Genomic DNA, 24,327 nt, shown 5'->3' with positions numbered 1-24,327 from the left:
ATTTGAGTTTCCTTGAGTTCTCTCTGACTAAATGAGGTAAGATAGTGTTTAATACTGGGACTTGGCAACAGCTTTCAGACTATAAGATCCCACAAATCCATCTGCAGAAAAAGCAAGGGTAAAAAACATTTTGGTTGTTATTGTCAATTCCCACTGGAGCTGTGGCAGTACTAAGACTGCAGAGGATACTGATAAGACAGCAAAAGAGACTCTACACCTTATCTCACTGGCACAGTCCTTGTTCGCTCAGATTCCTTCCTTGCTGTACGTGGAAAAAAAAACCCAAACAAAACACAACACATTTTATTCTTTTTTTTTTCTAATTAATATAACAATTTCTTATTGTAAGCAACCAGACAATCCCGGCAATTGTGTTAATACTGAAAAAGAGAACGCTTTGTCAATGACGATGACTAAAATGGGCAAAAAAGATTTCCTCGTTTACATTTTCAATATTTTTTTAATGATGTCTCTCAGTGTTTTTCCCGCACATCTTTTCAAGGCGTACGCTCATTGCAAAATCAATTATCTGAGATCATAACCAAGTGTTTCTGCGGCTGATGATAAGAGCATCTGCATCAGGCAGACAAATGGAAGAATAGACGCCGTATTTAGAAACACATTCTGACATCTTACTAAAACAATCTGACTTTAATAAGGAAGACTAATAATGGTGTCCTTTGGATATTACAGGCTCGTGCTGTGGGTCATTAAGCCCACAGGGGTAAGAAGCAGTGCTGGTGACAAACAGCGCAGCTGGAAGAGTGACAATGACAAAGTTGGTCGCTGAAAACAAAAGTAAAGGTCTCTTCCTACTATGTGGTCTGAATGCTTCATCTCAGACATGTCATTTAATGGGTGTTATACATGAATGATGGACACATAAAAAGTCACCTTGCCGGAGCCCTGAATTTGTCCGGCTCAGTGATCTAGCTGCACTTGTGACATCGCGGGGGCCTGTAGTCATATACTGAACACCCCGCAGCTCTGTTATAGACAAAGACGCTTTAAATAGAGTGGCACACTCTTATCTACTCCAACCTTCAACATGAGGCATTTTTTTCAGTCCAAACCCTGCATAGCTCATTGAGTATATTAGCTCACACATTATCTGGGTCCACTCATGCTAATAATGCATGCAGTTGCAGTAAGTCATTTTGGATGAAAGGATTTGCAAGATGTTGTATATCATGTTTCACATAGAATCTACTAAACACCCTGTAGCATAGAGAGAAAATGTTGAGAATCAGTTTCTGCCTGCAACAGCATATCATTTCACTCCCCCTCAACATGCTGAAGATAAGAGCAAACAAGTGGGTCAAGCTGAGAGGAGATGATATTTTTGGGAGGCAGCCATCTTTATGTCAGGATCAAAGTGAAGTGGCTCTGTCTTCTGTACCCCTGGGCTTTCTATCAACAACTCCTTAAGTCTCAAAAGGGGATAATCTAAAAGGTAGGTATTATGTATGCGAAGCAATTCCACTCTTGCGGTGTAATTTTCTGCAAGAATCTTTAAGAAGCCGCACGTAAATCTCATAATCAAAGATCTCCGCATGATAAACCATTACACGCTCAAACGCAGAGACCCCACAAGAACCCATATAATTCTCATCAGGCAAGCTTACCTGATGTGACGCCATTTATTACAGTCTAAACTGACTGCAGCGGTAAGCGTTACATGTTTTCCCACAAAACACCCAACGTTATTTCCGAGGTATTACGTTTAATAAAAGTCTATCCCCGCTGTGCATTTACAACTGCAAAAATAATCTCCCCTTGTTAGAAATCCGAAGCTGTTGCACATTTAACGGCGCAGTGCCAGGTAGTGTCAGTTGTGTGAAAGTGCTTCACCGTGCTTCAGGCCTAATGAACTACACATAGTGATTGCTTTTTGCAAAACTTACAGCTTACACTGCAGGCGCTGATGAGATTGTTATCTACTCATTAATAGATAAACAGATCTAGAATATGACTGGCTGTTGCTTCCTGGAGGGATGTGTCTAAGTCTTTGACATTCATCAGCGTTCCCCTATCTATATCATTAAAGGACTGTATTGGAATTTGATGAAAAACTGTTTTCAGGTGTATTCTCGTTGAACTCCATGAATAATCCTAATTGGATGGAAAATAGCTAACTGCTGCTCCATTTCCCTTCTCGGATAAGGACAATCTTCAAAAGGTGCTATGCACAAATTTGCCTCTGCTGTACACATCATTCACCACTCCTCTCTCTCTCTCTGTGTCTCTCTGCATCCTGAGTTCTAAACAATTATGCTGAGACAACAGCTATTACTGCCTGTTATCCTTTATGGTTGATTTTCACATACAATGTGACTTGTTAATAACTGCACTGAGGACATCAAAAGGACACCTGTCCCATCCTATCAGCATCACTGTCAGTGAACACGAATCCCTACAGGAGAAAAAGAAAGAAAAAATATTCCATTGCATCACAGATGGCTCGAGGTGGCTCACGACTGGAGGGAAAATGGTTCAGTTTTGACTAGCAACCAACAGCAGCCAACCAAGTACCAAGTACAACATACTGTACGCAAATAAACAGCAGACTCATGCTTATGCTCTGCGCAATATAAGATGTTGTGTTAAAATCTGAATATATATATAAAACATCGCCCTTTGTTTGGAGAATGTATTATCAGGATGATGTTCAACATTGCAATGATCATGGAAATGCCAAATATTAAGACTTGACTGGGCAATCATTCAAACCCTGTTATAAAATGTTAAAAGTGAGAAATTTTATAACATTTTTAATGGTAATTTAGAATTTTGAATATGACGAAACTATCTTTAAACTGAGACAATTTTAAGTATTTCTGTTTACTTCATTTTTGTTGAAGTGGTACATGTAAAATCACCCCGGTGTTAAAGTGGTTAGGTCACATACCACATGGTCTACAATGCCCTTAGCGGCTCAGTCCCTGGTTTAACTTCCAGCCAAGCTGACCTCAGCTTCATCTCCCTCCCAGCAGTCGCTTGTATTTCTACTGTGGTACGAACAAAAGTGAAAAATATTTATAAAGTAATTTCTTCCACTGTTAGAGAGTGAAATGTTTGAAGTGAAATGATCTTAGCTGGACATTTTTACTTAACGTCACAATCGATACACAGATAGAAAAACCAGCCCAACCCCGAACTGTAGTTTTATTCCCTTCATAAACACACGTTCCACCTTTTATACGATTCCAAAAATGAATGGCAGGCAACAAAACCAGGCGTGTGTTATTGGCTGGACAACAATGACAAGTTGAGAACAAAGACACACTGGCTTAGAACATGTGAAAAGACAAGGCTACGGGGAATTAGAAATGGGTGTGTAACTGGGTGGGGAAGGTCAGGTGATGGAAAAGGCATGAGCACAGGGAATACTACAATAGAGGTAGATGTGGGAGTCAGAAAAGGTAGAAGAGTCTAAAAGCATCTGCTGGAGAAATGGAGGAAATGACTGCAAAGCCCTTGTATAAATTCAGTAGCCTGAGAAAGTGTAAATGTGGCTGAGTGTAAATGGACAGAGACAGAAAAGAGAGAAAAGAAAGGAGTTAAGCAGCCACTGTGAAACATTATCATGCGACGAAGATTTAATGACGATAATAGTAAGTATTAGCCACATTATGCAGCTAACTGGTTGGTCATGAAATTAAACTCCCAAGTGTTAAGTCAGATGGGAGTGTTAACCCTCAAGACTGGAGGCTCAATGTGAACTCCAGTCAGTGACAGGGTGGAGAAAAAGTCTCTCTCTTGATTTCCCTGTACCACTTTTGAGCCACAAGCTTGACAGTTTATTGATCTCCCTCTCGTCTAATCAGTAGCCTTGTCACATTATAACAAAGGGGAGCTAGCCAAAATGAAAGCAATTTACTTCAGCCCAGTGAAGATTGCAGGGCAGGGTGTAGTAGTTTTCTTCCCCTTTCATAGACAATCTGATACAGGTAGTGTAGCTCACCCTAAAATCAAAACAATGTCTGAGCGCATTCAGTCTGGCAGGGTGAAGCTGGGGGCAATCAAACACTCCAACCAATTGTCCAACTTAAAATTACCTATGAATGCCTTTATTCAGTCAAACTATTTTCTGACGAATGTTTAAAAAAGTCACAAAACATGTCTGAAACTTTAAAGAGTTGCTGGTGAACCCTTGTTTCTTGTAAAGCAGCAATAGAAAATAAAATAAAACAATTAGCAAGTGCATATGTCGCCATTATGTGATGGTGGTTATTTAATCCATTAAACATGTTCATTGTCTTAAGTGTTTCATGAGATACTGAAGGCATGCTGTTGCAGGACTGTCCTTGCAAGGTTCCGAGCAAAAATATGAATGCTTGCGATTAACATTTAGATTGTGAAGCCTGCAGGCTTGATACATGTGCACATGGTAATTGAATTTGCACTTCCCTTTAAACAGGGGAAGCAACCTGGCTGCATGTTGTCATGTTTCCGAAAACATCGCTTTTATAATAAGATTTCTCTTTATGCCTGTTCACTTAATATTAACTTTTAAAATGAAGTATCCAAGAATATATCCAACGTGGTCATATAAAACAGCTCTAATTGGCACCATGTATGTACATTAGTTGCACCGATGTTCTAATTTGCAAGAAACTGTTTGCCTTCACATAACTAACCTCTGATATCAAGTATTACAGCATTCTGTGTACAGACAAGCCCTGTGGTTTAGGCAGGGCTGTGGTGTTTCAATTTGGAGTCCCTCTGGTAACATGAAATGATTTACTTTTGTATCCCTCAGGTCATCATTGGAAAATCTTGTTTACAGGTATAAACAAAGTTGAGTTTCAAAAAGCATCACAATGGCACTGAGAGCGGTCGCTATGCAACCAACAAAGTCCATGCCTTGCCGTGACCTACCAGGTGACCGAGTCTTTCTGGCGCTGTAAGCAGAAATCATAGGAAGTGAGCTGACACTGCACCTTCAAAACCAGAAAAAACCCCTTCAACACAAAAATCCGCCCCCCTCTCAAAGCCTCCCGCATTTGTCTGTGCTTCCCAGTGTCATATGCTCCAGCATTAATAGTGTTCCCCTGTGAAAATGTTTACAGTGCATCCCATTCATCACAGCCTCCTCACAGTCTAATAAAAATGCCCTTTTAGGTCTTATTTTCAGTCTCAGAATTTAAAAGTGCTTTTGATTTTGGTAGTCTGCCCTTCGGCTTCTCTGGAGTCCTTCTTCACTCCGTTGGGATTGAGATCACATTGGACTTTGGGTTCAGAGAGTAAATGCTTAGGGATTGCTAGAAACATAATAAAGTTAGTGAGGTAAAATCTCAAGCCTGAATGAAAAAACTGCAAGGTCTGTTGGTCACAGAGTTCTCTGCATGGGCTTAATGCAAACTCACAGAATAGAAAAGCTAAGAAGAATAAATCTGAAGATTTGGAGATCATCATATCACTCACTTCAGTTGCAAAGCAGAATGTAGTAAACATCTGCAGTAAACAGTCTGTGTTAGCATTGGTAGAAGGCTCGAAGCAACGCTTTTAATGGTAAAAAATTTCCAGAGGTGGATTTGTTCTTCTGGTTGTTTTCCTCAGTATTGCATCTATCATTCTGGCTGGATTTGCATCCTCTGTTAGCATGATTGACAATTGCACTAGTGGGATGGTCATCAGGGGCAAAATACACGATGTATCATTCGATGTTTTAAGATATCTGTAATACTACTGCTAACTGCAATGACTGTCCTTCATATTAAATTATGCTGTTTTACTACTTGCACCTTATTCTCACAGCGGTGGCCTGATAATGAGCTAAAATAACTGTAACACTGTTCTTAGCAGCACAGCAGTATAAATTGTTGATATCCTCGCTCTCCTGAAAGCAGTTTTAGAAAAGCATTAAGGAGAGCCAACAAAAAAAGCTTAAACACTTTCTTTCAGCAACAATAAGACCTCATAATGCTCATAATTACACTGAGTAGTCAACAATACAGTAGGAAGAAAAAGACTTTCAGTAAAATTGTCCAGCGAGGTAATCAGCTGAAATTAATGGTACATCACTGACGATTATTAATTTGCCACATTTCTCATTTATGGTTGACCTTCAGTTCCCGTATGCTGCCACTATAAGAAAACCCTACTTTGAGCAAATTCAGACAGATATGTAATTCTTATAACCTAAACTTGGTAAAATTTGCATTCTATCCATCTGTGACGACTGGCTCTAGTGTTTGACAAGCTAATGCTACTTTGAGACAGCTGTATTTTAAGGTCATCAAACAAAAACACAGAGAAGAGAGAGCGATTATAACTAGGCTCCTTCAGCCTAGTTATAATTTTCCTTCAGCTGTCATAAAATGCTCTGAGAGGAAATTCTTCAGATTTTGGTATGTCTCACTAGGAATTATGGGCACATACGACCACTCAGCCACTTAGCTTACAAGTAGTTTGCCCTTTATGCAGCAAGACAATAGACAATAGACACAAAAAGTTACTGTATTGGATAAACATGTAGCAAGTATAATCGTCATGCAGGTGAACATAGATTGTGTCGGCATGTTATGTGGAACATTTCTTTCCCAAAACTTGATCTGTATATATGTCTGCATGTACCACATTTCATGAAATCCACATTGACCACATGAATTTCATGAAACTTTGTGTGGGTGAAGAAGGAACCTATTCAAAATACACGTACAGATCCAGATCACTTTCTTGAAAATTGCAAAATCAGAATCAATCAGAATCAGAATACTTTATTGATCTGGGCATTGTCCTTGTTGAATGCAGGCTTGTCAGAGGCAGTTAATAAACAAGCTTGATTTTGGTGGAACAGAAGTCCAACAGGAAGAAAACAGAGTCCACAAAACCAAACGTGAGACTGACAAGAGAACATTTATTGGGGGGGAAGGTTATAAATACACAGAGGTAACTAGGAAAATTGAACAGGAAACACTAGAGTACACAGCTGAACCTAATCAGAGAAAGACAAGGGAAGCATATTTAAATACAGCAAACGTGAGACAAAAGAATGTCAAAATAAAACAGGAAGTAACTAAACATGGGAACATCTAATAGAGTTACAGAGATTTAAAAAGTGTAGCTGTGTTAAATAGTAGTGAAACATTGATACTTTGCATTTATACCTTTGAAGTGAGAACAATATGTTGATTGATTGATTGATTCATTTATCTATCCATCTATGTGTGCATTTTTTATCTTAATGCTGCCATCAGTTGTGAAACTGAGTGTTCACTGTTCATTTCTCCTTCATAACAGCATCATTGAGTCTTTATTTCCACATCCGTGTGTTGTTATAATCCTAGTAATGTATGGAGAGGGTAATGAAGCATCTGCTCATCTGCCTCGAGGTCACATACAAATACATCAGTACCATGCCATAAACATGAGCTTCTCTCACCTCTCTTCCCATCACAAAACAGAGGCTCCCCTTGAGCTGTGAATGTTGCACATCTGGCGCAAAAGACACGAAGTGTCTCCAAGAAACACAAGATACAAGACCCCAAAAACACGAAAGTGTTGCACTTGAATATAGCCTGACTACATGTTAGTGAAGAGAATCAATTTTAGTATAAGAAGGACAGAAAAAAAAGCTGTGTGGATGGTAGGCATTGCAATGTACTGCACAGTGCTGCAGGTTTTGGATGTACTGTAGTATTTGGGTACTTACTACTTTACATACAATCTTTCAACCAGATCTGACTGGAAGAAATATAATTATGGAATCGACATCTGGTCTTGAATGACAAAGAGATGGATTAGAACAAATGAAGGCTCCCTGTCAATAATCCCTTGAGAAAATGGAAATTACTGGACCATGAATAGGTTTCCAAATCAAATGTAATGGAACAAGGGGCATGGATTTAGCAGGGAGGTGAAGAATGCAAGATAGGATTTTCTGCACATAAGGTGCAAGGGCAACGCCTTTAAACAGATACAGTCCATAAAATATTTACAATTCTATGTTTCACAGCTTTATTGACATGGATCATTATTGCAGATATGCATGAACATGATTTTGAGGGTCTAAGAGAATTAAAAAATGGTTGTTGTCATCAATATGAGAGATGTCTTTGCATTACATGATCCTAACATTAGAAGAAAAAGGAAAATTAGTTACTAAAGATTTTGCGTGTCTTGATGGCCTTCATCACTTTGATCTTGTTAGATTCAGTGTAATTGAGTAATTGACTGCTTGCATTACACAATGACCTGAGCCCTTTACTCTGTTCTCTGTTTCACAAATTAACCTAAATTAACTGCATTTCCAGAAAGCAGGTCTTAAATAACAGCAGCCAGGAGACTCAGATGGAAGGAGGTGGGGGGGGGGGAAAAGGGAGTTTGAAAAAAGAACCCATCATCATCAAAACACGGGTAACAGTAATTGAGAAATTGGCCATTCGTAGGGAAAACATTGTTTGAGATTGGATGTCACTAGTGAACGATAGCACATCCAGTAGCAGTTGTAAAGGAAATTTCTCACCACCTATTGTATGAGCTGCATGCATATTATACCAGCGTGCAAGTGAGTAGGTGAAATAAAACCATCAAGTCTTTCCCCTCTGCACGAGATACATTTTCTTTGTTTTTGGCCTGGGGGTAAAGATATTATCATGGAAATGTGCAATAAGGAGCATGCAACTCTGTATTCCAAATTATCCTATTACTTCTTAAATGGTGCACCGCATAAACCTACCTTTAATTTGTATTTATTTTAATTAGGCCTTATGTTTTTGGTTTTTTTACTTCCAGTGTGAATATGATGTTCACATAACAATAATCTAATCAGGTTTTTACTCAGGGGCCTAAATAGAGGCTTACTAAAAAAGTGCTGCATTGATGAGGGTGGGAGCATAAAATTCAGCTCTGCAACAATTTCACATCATTTGACATTTCATATCATTCGGTTTGATATTACAGAGCCTGTGGCATTATCTTCAGTTCAATGCCTTTTCCAATTTGAGATCCACTGCCTTCCTGATTTTACCCTCATTTGTAAATGTCACTTAAGTAGAAGTGATGGAAATAATTTGCAATGGTGTAAAAAGAAAGATATATAAGAAAAAAAACTGAAGATTAAAAAGTGAAATGAGGGAGTGGAAAAAACATGGTGACAATAGCAACAGTGAAAACCATGCATATCCATGTTTAGTGATTTGAGTATTTAGATGAGCCATTCGTTGGACTTATGGGTTAAGAAATTGTTCCTATCTTACTACAGGGAAAAAAAAATGCATTTTCACCAAGCTTACAAAAATACTTTACTTTTTCCTAGCATACAGACTTTTCATTTGACTGTCGTGATGGGAAGGTTTGGCATATTGTCAGCATATTTTGCATTGTACAGTTTGCAGGAAATAAATCAAGTCTGATCCTGTCCTCTGACAATTCTCAAGTCCTAAGGGAAATTTCCAAGGTTATATATTGAAAGTATCCACATAGAAAAAGAAAAAAAGCTGCTCTAACATCAGAATGCAGACAATACTTAAAAATCCATCTTTTTTCCTTTTCTATTTCTTTTTCTGTAATGATCAAAGCTTTTCGTTATTCTTATACAGATTTCAGAAGACACCAGTGTTCTGCCATGGTATCAATTGTATCAACACACTACCTGACTAAAAAACAGTCTGTGGCAATGCCTCTGTGCACCTCACCAAAGACATAGCTAGAAATCCTGAATGAGCTACCCCTTCTTGGTGATGCCAGGCAGAGGCGAGACCTTCCATTATTAGTCTATTGTTGTCAGCTTTTTCAGTCAATGTGTCACACATACTCTCCTTCCCAATTCTCCACAGTCACACCATGCCCTTTGAGTGTTAAACAGGGTTAGGGTTAGAACTGGCTATTATGCGGCACATAATTGCACTTCGTCATGCTGCAGATTGTCCCAGTAGGGAGAATTGCAGCGAGGGACATTCTTATTTGAAGGGGATATACCAGCAGAATATTACTCAGTCATAGCAAATCCATTTTACTCTCCCTAGAGCAATGTTATGCATTCATGCAGAAATTTTCTCTACACTCATTTATTGTATGTACATATTAACAGGTGCAAATAAGAGGATTGGTAGTCTTCATACAATCATAATTGGTTGGAAAGCTCAATTATAATTTCTCAGTTGACTGAGGGTGATTATGAAGGTATCTTGCATGCCAGGTAAACGAAAGTGATGAATAGAAAGATCCCTAATGGTGACAGATGTCACAGCAGAAGGGAGCTCTCCTCAACACGCTACTTTTTAGAGCACCAGTCAAACTTCATAGATGGTGCAAGCTTTCTGACAGGCTGACAAGTGGGACTCGCTGTTCTATTAGTTTCACCCTGTGTTTATCTTTTTTCTTTGCCTCTTGATCCCTTGTCTGTAATGACTCAACTGTGTAATTTGTGAAATGTGGTAAGATCATTGTATAAATACCAGATTTTATTAGTCAGTTTTTAATGTCAGATTATTAGTTTTCAAGATACAAAAAAGACTGGACAGTTAACTCATTGTGAAGGCGGAGAGGGAAGAATTCTGAAGATCCCTAACTCTTCACCATCAGTCTGGGAAGAATATACTAGGTGTTGAATTGTCTCCATGACTGGAGTCTGCCATTATTTCTCTTTAACTTTCTTCTTTGCAAGAAAATAGAGAACCAAATGCTATGATGGCAATTTACAACCAGAGGCAGCGCTACTGATGGGAATTAAGCGGGAATTGACACTGTGATATTCAATATGTTTGTTGTGGTTAATATTAGTCCTGTGAGTTAGTAGCCAGGAAAAGATCCAGATCTAAAAAGAACAAATCCTTATTATAAAGGCAAACGCCTTCTCCCAAATCTAGTATCATGTATTTTTTTCCCACTTATTCAGTTCGACAAACTGTAGTTGGTAGTTTGGAAAACTGGTTTTGATCAGAGGAAGTGGTGCTCTATTCGCCAACAGAACACAATACTTAAATGAATCCTGGCACTCTGGAGCAACCCTTTTTAAGATAATAGATTGTAGGAAACAAAATAATTTGTTTATGCATCATAATTATTTTCAAGCAATAGCCATTAATATTATTATTCAACAATAGATTTTCGACACTTTTCCGCCAAAGTACAACTTGGACTGAAACATGATGGCTAACAGTTGCTTGTTAATGCCCATGCTTTTTGGCAGAGCCCAATCTGAGTTAGCTACAGAGAGAGTTGATTGATGGCCTGCTAATTGTGTCCTTGGTAAGCAGCAGATGCTCGTTCACAGATGCTATAAACAGACTTGTTCATGAAGGAGTACAATTGGTAACATTTTAGTTAGCATTTGTAAGCAGTATTTAAACATTATATATATGGTTTTCATCAGCTAGTACTATAACTGCAGGCAAACTCAGTGAATTGATGTGACTAAATTTGCATGGAGACTTTTGTTATTTCTGTATTAAAAACAACTCTGCAGAGGAAACAACTGTACGAAGACAGCAGCACTTTGTATCACATTTTAGTCTCCTTCTAATTACGTACTTAATGGACTTTTCCTGCTCATATTCAAGTAATCTGCCATGATTGCAATAGAATATACGTATAAATACTCAGAGGTCTGAATGTATCAGTTTTGCAGGTACAAATGACCATGTGTTTTCTGAGAACTGCGACAAAACATTTGCATGCAGGTATGTTAAAAGGGCACATGAAATCAAGAAATATGCACTATATATATATATATATATATATATATATATATATATATATATATATATATATATATATATATATATATATATATATATAAACAAGAATTAATAATAAAAACCAGGGGTTGTCTTTCTATGTTTTTGTTAATGTTGAGAACATAACCTTAAATAAACTTTACTCCAGTTGACACTGAACAAAATGGTTGTTTAGGTTCTCTGAGAGTTTCATATTATGACTGCTTGATTGCCTCACACGCAGTGAACAAAGAAACTGCATTAATACAAATACACTTGTAATAAATAGTTAACCATAACTGATGCATGACATCCATTTTCCTCAACCTATTTGGGTCAAATCATAGTGACAACAGAAAGGCAAGAAACCTCCTGGCCTCCAGCTCCTCGTACAAGGTTTCTTTGATTTCTCGGGCTGTTATTCCAGGACACATAGATGTCCAAAAACACCTTAACTGGCTCCTCGCAGAAGAAGTGCAAAGAGGCAAGAGTTCACTGTACATTCTTATATTCTTAGCACTCCTTAAAAGAAAGGAGCTGTTGTAGTCTCATCTTTACTCAGCCACTGAAACCTTGTAGCTATAGGCGAGGTTTTGAAGGAACTTCTCTGTCAATTTCTACCTCTGTACTAAGTTGGTATAAAACCTGTATCACAACTGTTTTGGTGTCTTCCTTCCTATTGATGCATAACTGTGGATTTCCTTAGGTTGCCATTACCTACGAGCTACCTTCTGAAAACAAATCTAGCTTTGGAGAAGATACACTGAGATTCCTCTTTGTTTAAGCAGGGTGAAAAAAAATACAAATTTTAGGAGGTAGGTGTTTTAGATCCTGCAGGCCAGTTTGGTTTCTCTAGCTTCCCCAGCTGCAGGTTCCTACACACCAGTAGGTCATGGTCAGTTGGCAGATCGGTTCTGCTTTTCAACCAAATGTACAAACAAAGTTTTGAGCGTTAAAGCAATGTTTTTTTGCATAAACCCACCAAGAAAGTCCAAGAGGACCAAGATGCCCCAAACTGCTGTTAAGCCCACATTGTAGGCCTGAGCCTTCCTCCTCATTGGGGGACTTCTGAACTTCTGAGCATTCCCACACTAACTGTAAGTCTTCTGAAAGAAATTAACAGCCAGAAAAGCAGAAAGGCAACTGATTAAATAGGAATAAATTCTTTGTCAGTGAGTGTAAAATCAACAACAGAGGAACTATTATACCACTAAATTATTCAGATTGCTACTGGCGTCTTTAAATATTAAAACAAATTACAGCGTTTATCCCCCAAATGTTTCTTTAAAATGCAGCAAATGTACCTCTGTTACACAGTTCTCATCTTAGGGTTTTTGTAATCGCTACAGGCTGGCAACATTGTCATCCGATTTGTTTACAATTTTATAACAACATAAATCATTATGCAAATACCTGTAATATCCTTGCAATTATTAACCGAGCACATAAACCGGCTTTCCTTTTCTGCTCTCTTATTATTTTTCTTTGCTATTAATGCAAAACCTAAAAATACAACAGATTAATATAGCATCTCTTCGATTTATAAATTGCTGGCGGGTCAATTAGTTAAACAAAGTTTGCTCTGACTGAAGTTATGCAGGTTGGAAAAAGTTATTTCTCTTGTTAGGGGCATTTCAGGAGAAATTCTATGAACAAAAAAAGCGAATAAAACGCAAACCAGAGAACAAACTGACTAAATTATATGCTGTGGGTTTTTTTTTTTAAGAGTATCATGAAAAATATGTACTATCTATCATTATCTTGTTTAAGGCAAAAGTTGAATGCTTGTAGCTTGGGGGGTAATTCTTTGGCCCTTCCCTTCAAGTGTGCTCCCAATTTAAAAAACTAAAAAAAAAGTTATAATAAAATGATTTTGAATTGCAACACCATAAATTCATAAAAGACTGAGGTGACTACACCTATTCCTGAGGCTTGAATCAACTAAAATCAAAACTACTGCACTTAAATCTCGTGACAGAATTAAATCTGCATTTAGAATGTGAAGTGTTGAATAACCCTAAAAACATTACGGATAACTAAAAGTGGGCACTCCCTAACATGCTCATTTACTATTCTTTTTAACATTTTGTTAGATTTCTGATATAAATAATATATATCTGATATAATATATACATCTGAGATGAAAACTGAGTGTGAAACTGTATATAATTAAAGGTTCCCAACTAAAATATTTTGACAATAAAAATTAAATAAAGTGTCTTACTTGTGTAAGGAAATCCCTCATTGCACCCAAGTTAGCTTTGAGTGAAGATGAACAGAAGGCGTTAGATAAGAAAGTGATGGTTGTGAATGTGCTTTTATGGTTCGCTCCTTTCAGTTTTTCTCAGAAGAATTTCTTTCTACCAACACACAAAGGACTGTTTCAATCAGTCTCTTTCTTGTGACTGAAAGATGTACTGGCTTTTGAAGCTGCATTCTTTGAGGATGATATTTATATATTATTTATATATCTTTTACAACCCAGAATTGGTCCAAATTAGCAGCATGATGTTTTGAGTGTTTATCTTTCTGTGAGGATGTTAAATATTTTGTTTGTAATTAGGTTTAGGTAAAGTGACAGCCACGTGTAGCAAAATCGCAAGATTTCCTGACTATTGTAACAAGTATTCACTCTCTCATCCATATCATTAAATGAATACATAAAGTGGCTAAATTGGCCATGGATTGGATGTAGGCACAGTGATGGTTAGTACTAGTAGTTAGTAAGTAATGCTAGAAGAGTGCGAGAACATTACATATTATACTCAACCAGAAAAACAACAGCATATATGTTATAAGAAAAACAATGACAAAATCTGAGTCAATGAAAAAACAGTGTGCTCCCTCCTGGCGCCCTTTTTGTGATTTAGATGACTACATTTAGCATATAAATCATTTACAAATTACTTCTTCTTCTTGCCATCAAAACCTTAGAAATCTGACTTTTTGTTCGGAATAAAGAACAGGAAATGAGATGTAAATGGTGAATGCACGCAATCAGTTTTCACTATTGCCACCACTTTTTGAAAAAAAAAAATCACTGATGACTCAATAACAGCTTTTATCACAGGCCATTCAGCTGCTGACTTCTTTCTGATGAAATGTGCTGATTTCCTCGGTAATGTGCAGAGCATTTGTGTCCTCTGCCTTTGGCTGCTCTGAGCTTCCAGGCAGCTGGAGGTGTCTGCAGCTGCTCTGTCCTCTGCCCTCTGACAGCCTGATAGCTTGGCTTCAAGTCACTCGTGTCATTCACTTTTCCCTTCAAGAGTTAAATAGGACATGTTGCAATACTAACACTGATATCCTATTACTGACTGTGCTTCGGACTAATTTTCAGTTAATAACAAGTGACTAGCTGGAAAAGAGCCAACAATGTAAGTCACAATAGATTGGAATGTCAATAGAGTAATGGATTAAATGCTTATACTACAACTCAGTGTTCTTTTCCTTTAAGATAAAGAGGAAATGTTTAAGTTTAGGTGCTTGATGGTTAAATCAGCGCTAGTGTCTTTTGGATGCAGCTAGATCTCGGACATTTCAGGATAGAAAACAGAATATGATCCTTTCTCTTACATGCAAGGCAAAAGCAAGAGGTGAGCCAAAAAGTTTCATCTCATGGCGCCGATATCAACATTCACATTTTCCTCGGGCACCACAATACTTACTTCTCTTTCTCTTAAAATAATGTTTATTAGTAGAGACTACCCAAGTATACTCTTGTATATGCATGAGTGTTGGTTTAACGACTTGTTTAACTCTGTTTCACTGTCAGAAGTTAAAAAGTATGGCACTCAGCCAGGGTGCCCTTGGAGGTGCTCTACCTCCTCATCCTGAACGCTCCATGGGCGAGAGCCCAGAGACCTCAAGACAGCAAGCAACAAACGTACAAATAACCAGAAGCTGCCAATCAAGCTGTACTATTCACTGCCTACAGTAATGGACGGCAGAGTAGAAACTCTTGTGTGTATTTGTGTACTGATTTGGTAGCCAATCCATCGCTAGGCTAACACACAGGGAAAAACAACCATTCACATCCACATTAACACACGCTGGGTTCACTGGTCATTATAAACTGGCTATATGGGTACACAGGTTGCAAAATAATAATGTTTTGTATTACAGGACAACATTTCACTCCTCATACAGAAGCAGATTCCTTTCAACTTCATCGCTACCACAGAAACATCAGAGCATTTTTAGAGGTCGAGAAGTGTTAAGGGAGTGATCTTTCAAACTAAGTAATGCTTTTACTGGAAGAGAGGGCAGGTGTAATGGAGATCTGGTTAAGAATGTGGTAGTGTTTTGATTTAAGTTAATTGACTGAATTGTTATGTCCTTTAATACTATATGTATCAAATAGCTCTGGTGTAACAAGGTACATATTTGTCTTAAACTATAGTAGGGTAATAACTGGATTACCTTATTACTTAAGAATATGTCTCAACACATGGGAAAGGCAACAGCTGCCAACATATTTGCGCTAACTAATCCTGATGTATCAAAATTTTGCCCAAAACCAGGCTGTTTTTAGCACAATAGAAAAGCGAATTACTCTGGAATAGGAGTCTTTATGGATGTTTAATACATACTTCCACTCATTTTCTGCCTGAGGAAACTGCCATCCTTTACAACCTTCACCACCTCTTAAAGTCAACAGGAGGGGAGTATTTCATACTAAAACCATAGATCTTGGATGGAGTGACACCTTGGATCAAAGCACAAGCTTCTGTAATGTAGCTGAACTTTGGACTTAATGATTTCAAGGTTGTGGGCTTATTGCATCACTATACATCTAAAGACATTAATTTTACATTCCAACTAAAGTGAAGATAAAAAATCCGGTCTAATAAAACTTGATAGATCATGTCAAAGTTATATATACCATAGCTTATCTCATATTGCACGTTAATGGTATTTAAAGGGTTGGAAATGTTTAGGGGGGATTATCAAAATTGTGATATTTAAAAATATTGCAGTCTGAGCAATCCTGTTACACATTTAATTATCTGTTAATTAATATGAAAAATTTCACAGAACGAAATTTAATGGCCATGTGTTTATGTGATGCATACAGTTTCAAAATTTATTCCACAGTCTTGATAACAGTCTCCAGTACTAACTGGCCACAGAGTTATCATTAGTTTGCAAAAGTTCAACATTTTAGCTTTCTACTTGAACATAAACTTGTTTTTTCACTATTTTTAAGACTTCCAAGTAACGAGCTTCTTGATGTACCAGTCGCCCACTGGATTGAACCAATAATGCTGAAAGTTTTACTGCAAAAGCTGCAAAAGTAAATTTATCACCTAGTGACTGACACTGTTTTAAAGACCCAAATGCTCTTTAGTTAAATAGTAAAGCCCAAATGCTGACTAGTTGATTGTTAAGACAAAAGATTAGTAAAATATCCTTTGACAAGTCAACTAAATATTTTCAAAAATCTAATCTAACAAGTCTAAAATACATGGTGAACACTTTTAGGGCACATCGTACTTCTACATAAACTATTTGAGCCACAGCACTGAAACAGTTTATGCATAAAGAGCAAGCTACACGTTAAGCACATTGGGCTTTTTGTTGGACAAGCTGATAGGTAAGATGCCACAACTGCCTTCTATACCTATCAAACCATCTAAAAACACTTGAATCCTGTTTATTTCAGCTTTCGCCCTTCTCCGTCCATCATCTAGAAGTATGTTGCTTCTTCCATCCCTCCAAACTCTCTGGGTACACTGTAAACCCCAACAGTATACCTGACTTATAAAGTTTGTGGATACAACAATTGAAATTCGTCACAAAGTTGAAACAACTTAAAACTTTTCTGTTCTGTTAACGATTCAAACAGTTATAATTGTACATGGCTTAGAAGTTAAGAGTAAATACTGCTTTTTTAATTATGATTTTTGAGTAAATGTTTTTTTTTTCGAGCTCCGCATGTGTACGTCATGACGTCATGACGTTTTCTCTCTAACCTGAACGACGTTGACAGAAAATTCTGTTCAATATGGCTGCCCTTCTCGAGCGACTGGAGAGCACATTTGGAGAAACTTGTAAGTAAAACGGAACCTTCGTTATGTTTATTTTTTCTGTAAAAAAGCAAGTATATTAATATGTTGAAGCCAATAACTTGTTTTCGAATGCACTTTTGTGTTAAACAGCACAGACCCAGGTAGTGAATAGTTGTTCGCGGTTGTTCGCGCTCTTTTTCAAACCGATGATGTCGTCATTTTTACAGTTTTAACCGATTAAAACACAGTTTTAATAAGAATTGCACATAAAGAAAGTGTCTTAGTGATATTTTAACGACCCATTGCCAACGCAAGAAAGTTGGCGTTTTTACAACAGCAGCCTCATTGTTCGGCAGGTTTTTTTTTTCTTCTCATTAGCATCATTCAAAAGTGACTTAGCTAGCAGTGGCAACTTCTATCTTAAACAATTAAAAGTAATACCCAGATTGAAATATAGCAAGGTGTTGTATATTTAGTGTGCTGATAAGGTTTTCAGTATTTTTATTTTTTATTCCAAGGCTGAAGACCGAAGAAAAAAAACTTAAGACTGCAAGTAATTTCAGGTGGAGACAGTAAACACAGGTGAGTTGAAAGATCTATTGAAGAGTCCTTTCTTCATGGCCATTAAAACATTTGTAGGTTAAAAGACCTGTTTTTTTTTCTTCTTTTTAATCATGCCCCTGCTTTGTCACACTGAATCATGTTGAAAAGATATATTTTCATGGCTCCCCCCATTACCATTACCTTGTACTTCTTTCAACCGGTCTATTTTATTTTGTGACATTAACATCTTAAATGTACCCCGCCAGTATAATTATTAATAGCTGTGTTATTATTTATAATGCATCTTTTTATCATGTGCAGATCTACCAAGGGTCGGTGGCACAGTTCAACCTTTGTGGTAAGTTATAACACTTCATATTTAGTCACATAAGTAAGTTGTTTCATCAGTTGTTGCGTTCTTATAAAATAATTTTGTATAATTGTACAAAATTACTGAGGATACATCCAATGTGTAAATCCCAATCAACAATTTTACTGTGATATTTGCTCATGTTTAGAGAATTTCCATTATATTGGTTACTGAGTTTCCATTTTTTTGTAGGGCCAAATTTGTATTAAAAATTTATATTTTCATGTGATGTGAAAATACTCAATCATTTTTAATTTTTAAAAGAAACCATTCATTAAGTCCCTTAAAGTGCAGATTTCAGTAGTTGCTGAAATGCATATAAAATGTCCCCCAAAAACCGTCTTCATACGTTGATTGGGGTATTTCAAAATTAAAAATGTTTAGAAACTCAAATTTTGACTGAAAGTTTCATAATCTGGACGTGTGATGTAACTGAAGGGAGTTGTATGTTATGCGCTGTTGGCAGTAGGTGGTGTTCGTGAGCGTTAGTGTGTTTACTATGATTATATTGCATGTATTTTTCTTAAAAATACAAAATTGTTGTGTTTGTGGAAGCTGTACAAACACCAGCCTGTGTGTCAGGACTAGGGCTGGGTATCGTCACTGATTTCGTGAATCGATTCAATTCCGATTCACAAGGTCCCGAATCGATTCGATTCAATTCGATTTGAATCTGGGAAATTTTGACAGTCAGAAATATTATAATTCAGAACAGTATATTTACATATTTTTGTATCTATAAAAAGGAAGCTGACACACGCAAGACTTTATCAAAGGTGTGAGCATCACAGCAGATGCTTTTGTGTTAAAGTAGCTGAGGATAAAACACAGAAAAACATGAAGGCGATTTTCCTGGCCTGGGATTTTATAAAAATATTCTGCAGTACATCAAACACGAAAGAAAACCATTAATCAACATATGAACATTACCTCTGATGTTAAAGCGGTTTTATTAGAGACACGGCTAAGCGTTTTGCATAATTTTAAAAAGTTTAAATTTGTTCAGTATTGAACGGCAGAAATTAGGTTTTCTTTTCGGAAGTATATAAAACAAAGAAAAAAAACGTTGGCCGACAGTGCTGTAAACAATGGTAGACTTGTGCGTAACAAACAAGTGAATAATGCAGAAAACAGATTTTTAGACGGGAAACTGTTCTTGAAGTACAGGGAGAGAGAGAGCTGTGCATCGTGGTCGAAGCAAAACAGTAAAAGTAAGAGTGAATACATGACGGTGTTAATGTGAAGCGTAGTTTGGATCTTCTTTTGCTGCTGGTTCAGTCAATATTGTTTGGAGAGACATCAAACTAACAGCTTTAGAATCAGCTCATAAAGGGCGTGAACACAAAGCGCGGACCCGCCGACAGATCAGAATCAGTGAGCTGTCGGCTTTCAGCCCCGACTGTGAGAAAGGCGACATCTAACTGATTCTGATCCACGGGTTGCGCTGTGTGTTTAAGTCTTTGTGCAGAATTGGTGTTCCTGCTCTCATTTACTGTCTTAGCTGTTTGGTGGTTGTTGAAATTTTGTGAGATTTCACCAGAGATTCTGGCATTTCCGGCAAAATAAATTTATATTAAAAAATCGATTCAGGATTTTAATGAATCAATTTTACGTTATCCAAGCCAGAATCGATTTTAATCGATGAATCGATTATAAAAACCCATCCCTAATAATAAGGTTAATGGTATGATGTACAGTGCTTATGAGACAATTCATTTTTTTTAAAAATCATCTCCATTCCTTGTTTTATTCATAGGATGATGGCAGTATCCCAAAAGTTCCTGCTGAGAGTTCACCTCACCACAGATGTTGTTGTGAAGGTTTCTCTAACTAAGCGGCCTGAGTCGGTGAAAGAACTAATCACCATACTCCGTGAGAAGCTCAACCCTAGGCTGGACTTTGAGTTTACCTTACAATACAAAGACCCCGACTTTGATGGGCAACTTACCTGCCTACTGGATATTCAAGAGTTGCCGGAGAAGGGCACACTAAAAGTAGTGAGATCTGAAAGTGATGTCAGTTCTTGTGCAAGTTCTGATACAGACATCCTTCCTCATGTGCCTTTAGCTCAGCGTCTCAAGTGTTGGCCTGACACTTTCCCAGTACCTACCTTTTCTTACGAAGTTGAACATGTACTTGAGGAGGGAAATAGAGCCTTTGAGATGTCTGGAAAACATCTGAAGTTGACTCGAGCCCAAAAGCACAACATCTTGGAGACCATGGCTTCAGCGATGCACACCTTCAAAGCCTATCCGAGTGATGGAGATGTCGGTTTGGCAGCAGAAGCTCTTGTTACCACTCATCCATGTCTTAAAGAGCCTGGAAGTAGGAATGGAAGTTATGGTTGGAAGACCAGTTTAAAATTCAAGATGGGAAAGTATCGCACCAAGCTAGTAAGATCTGGATGTGTGGAGGTGTCCGTCAACGCTGGCAGGAGGAGTGTTAACAACCCTGAAGGAGAGCACCCCCACTCAAACATAAAAAGAGCCAGTAGAGCTGAGGTGAACTACCTCCCAAACTTTCCAAGAGGAGAAGATCAGGTCAGTTTGGAGGATATGAGAGTCCAGATAAAAAATGAGGTTGAGAAGACTGAGCCCAACAAAATAATGATTGAAAAACTGATGCAGACTACCTTTCCACTTCGTCGCCATGAAATTGTTCAAGACAACCCAATGGTAAAGAACTTCTTAGAGAAATGGCCTGCTCTGCTATTTGACTCTCAGGTATCTGTGCTTTGATTTTTTTTTTCTTCTTCAGTTTAACATGAAACAATGCAAGTTCAGCAGATCTCTTCAGATTCAGATAATAAATAAATAACAAATAAATAAATAATAGATAACAAACAAAAATATATTTCAGCTTTGTGATACACTTGTGCTTGTGGTTCGGGTCCAATTTAAAAAAAACAAACAAAAAACTTAATAGGACATCTATAAAACAAGGTTAGACAGAAGTTGGGCAATTCCTCTTTAATGATAAGATGTAAATTTGGTCAGTAATTTGGCTTCATGTTGATATTTTTGTTCCTGTTTTATTTTAGATTTGTGCGGAGTTCCACCGAGTCACAAACATCAACCTGCGGAACCAGTTCTACGCTGAACTTGACAGACACACACCACGACTCATGGCTCTATACAGACAGAAGGCTGCACGGACTGGCAAGATATCGGAGGCTCTGCGAACCATCCTGAATCATTATGATCTTCAGGTGAATATTGATAATGATAAAATTAACACAAATTAAACGTTTCACTGATAAAAACTCAATTTTTTCCTTGCTTTGAACATCTGTGTTCTATACAGATTACAGCTCTGATCTGTTATTATTTTAAAATACTGTGTAGGATTTTTGTCAAATGAGTAAGATACAGACTCTTTGTCATAAGAGACAGAAAGGTTGTCTTAAAAGAAATGTCTCCAAAATTATGTAGAGTCACATGCCATGCAGTTTCATAAACATGTATTCTCCCCAAAGAATGACACCTGAAAACTTTGTGTTCAATGAACTTTTCTTTTCCCTTTTTAGGAGGCGCCTGATGTCAACGTGAAACGCACTGCAGTGCTTCGTGCCCTTCCTGTATACCTGCGGGAGGAGGACCCAGAATTCTTTAAGACATGTAATGTAAGTGTATTTTTGCATCACTTAAATTCTGCCAGTGAGATAAAACACCATGTTTTTTTTAAAAATACAATTTAATACCCTAGCAGCTACCAAATTGTACAAGCAAAATACCCTCTCTTTAGAAAACCCTCACACACACACACACACACACAGAGTCAGGAGCAGGGCACAGGCGTATCACAGCACTTCGGCTACGCTGCAGGTGGCCCCAAAAACAAGGCTGAAGTCAAGATTTAGTTTCTTTTTGAGATAAAGTCATAAAATAAAAAATTACTTCTTTTTTTTTTTTTTTTTAGAAAAATAACAAACATACTAATTATGTAATGACAGAAGCTAACGCGTTAATGTACATTTTTCAAAAAAGTAGAGTACCCTAACCCGTTACAAAGTAACCCACTACACTGCTGAATTTTTTGCTAGATTACAGGTCTTGCTTGTCACATTCTCTCAAACCAACCTTACTTATTGATACTGTGTCTATTCCAGGCGGACACATTGGATGAGTCGACCCTCATTGACACTCCAGTTGCCCTTCTCACAGTGGTTACCGACGGCACTTCCCAGACCAGTTCTGTCCATTTTACTTCCTCAAGCATGGCCGTTGTGGTGGAAGGCGACTTGGTGATGCGTGATATTCCCAGATTTGCAGATGCATTTGCCTTATTGTTTGGCTTGATCTATGCTCTGCATTTAGACTACCCCAGGAAGCTGGTTCACACATTTACCTTTGTCCAAAAAATCTTCATGGGGCTTGATGACGGCAAACCCCTGAAACCCTGCCTACATGCTCTTAAAAATGATTTGTTGCTGAAAGAGTAGTTTTGGAAGGAATATAAGGCAATGTTTGTTAGGACATGCACTCTGTTACTGAGCACTTTGTTTGAAGCACTTTATTTAAAGCACTTTAAGTTTACTACAGGCTTTGGGTGGATTTAACTCCATCAGTTTACCTAATTTTCCTATACTTGCCTGCCTGTTCTTGTTATTTGTAAGATGATCATCTTTATTTGTATCCATTTTTAAAAATTGTTTTTTATTTCTTTTTCAAACAAAAGTGATTAGTATTTGAATTTTTATTTTGAATTTTTGTGTATTTTGAGAAAGATGCTATTAGGACTGATGTTGTCCTTTGTGATTTTACAAAAAGATGTTCTACACCGAATTTATAATGCTCACTTTATGGTGCCCATGTCCATGTTAATGGTTTTATAAAAACATTTGTGATGTTTTTACATTTCCATAAAAAAATGTTAAATAAACAAAATGTAAAGTAAATGAATTTCTCAAATTTTTTTTACTAGTCTAAACTCAAACATTTAAAAATAAATATCTTTTAATTAATAATCATATAATTTGCGTTTAGGTTGTAATATAATTGCATTGTGTTGGATCAAAATAGTAAACTACAAAAAACACAAAAATATTAAAATTAAAGTATATAGTTTTTAAGTAAAGCTCAATTAATAAAATAAAAATATAATTAAAAAATTTTAAGTTAACAATAAATACAAATTTTGAGTACCCCCATACTTAGAAGAGATGAGTTTGTGTACTTAAAACTTTTGAGGTAATCAGTTTCCACAAATGTTTTAAGTTCAGTGAACTGATTCGGGTTTACAGTGTAGTCATCGTCTTACAGTTCTTTGCACACGTCTTCCACGTCTCTCTCCTTCTACATGTAATGTCTGGGGAACCCAGTATTCTCACTGGCGCATACTGATGTGAATAATAATCTGATTGCGGCCTGAATATGAGGATTTCTTAAAGGTTTGCTGTCTTGGTGATTCTACATTCAATATAATTAAGGCTCTCTAAAGGTTTTTTTTAATGAGTTCAGTGAACATTTAGTGTTTGAGTGCACAATACCATAAACAATGAGTATTATATTGGAAGCTCATATTTTGAAGTTCTGGATTCAAACCTGTAATATTAAAAACAGAAAATTTATAAAAGCTTTCCAACAAGTTGTACAGTATAAGAGCAAGTTAGAATCCTGTCCCTTCTGCACTCTGTTGATTTAGAAAAGCCAAGTTGTGACAGAGACTGGCCAAACCAGAGTAAGTTAATAGTAACAGGTAGGTAGCAGCAGGGGTTAAAGGGGGATTTTGCATGTGGGGGAAC

At 37.3% G+C, this 24,327-nt stretch overlaps 1 protein-coding gene across 2 annotated transcripts; it reads left to right on the top strand.

The window, feature by feature from the left end:
- Positions 1-17,632: 17,632 nt before the first annotated feature.
- Positions 17,633-23,481, top strand: LOC148100548 (uncharacterized). 2 transcript variants are annotated; one of them, XM_087848323.1, is made up of 7 exons: positions 17,633-17,713; positions 18,190-18,253; positions 18,536-18,572; positions 20,341-21,307; positions 21,625-21,792; positions 22,111-22,206; positions 22,693-23,481. In XM_087848323.1, exons 4-7 carry the CDS (start codon positions 20,342-20,344, stop codon positions 23,023-23,025), a joined length of 1,563 nt encoding a protein of 520 aa, XP_087704449.1. In that variant the 5' UTR covers positions 17,633-17,713; positions 18,190-18,253; positions 18,536-18,572; position 20,341; the 3' UTR covers positions 23,026-23,481. The 2 variants fall into 2 exon arrangements, with proteins under 2 accessions (XP_087704449.1, XP_087704450.1); XM_087848324.1 differs by lacking the exon at positions 20,341-21,307 and having other exon boundaries at positions 17,637-17,713.
- The last annotated feature ends 846 nt before the right edge of the window (positions 23,482-24,327 follow it).

This window comes from Neolamprologus brichardi, chromosome 11 (genome assembly GCF_056152115.1).
Source record: "Neolamprologus brichardi isolate AB-2024 chromosome 11, ASM5615211v1, whole genome shotgun sequence".
NCBI classification, from domain to species: domain Eukaryota; kingdom Metazoa; phylum Chordata; class Actinopteri; order Cichliformes; family Cichlidae; genus Neolamprologus; species Neolamprologus brichardi.
Note: the sequence above shows the minus strand (reverse complement) of the source record. Positions and strands in the feature narration are given on the sequence as shown.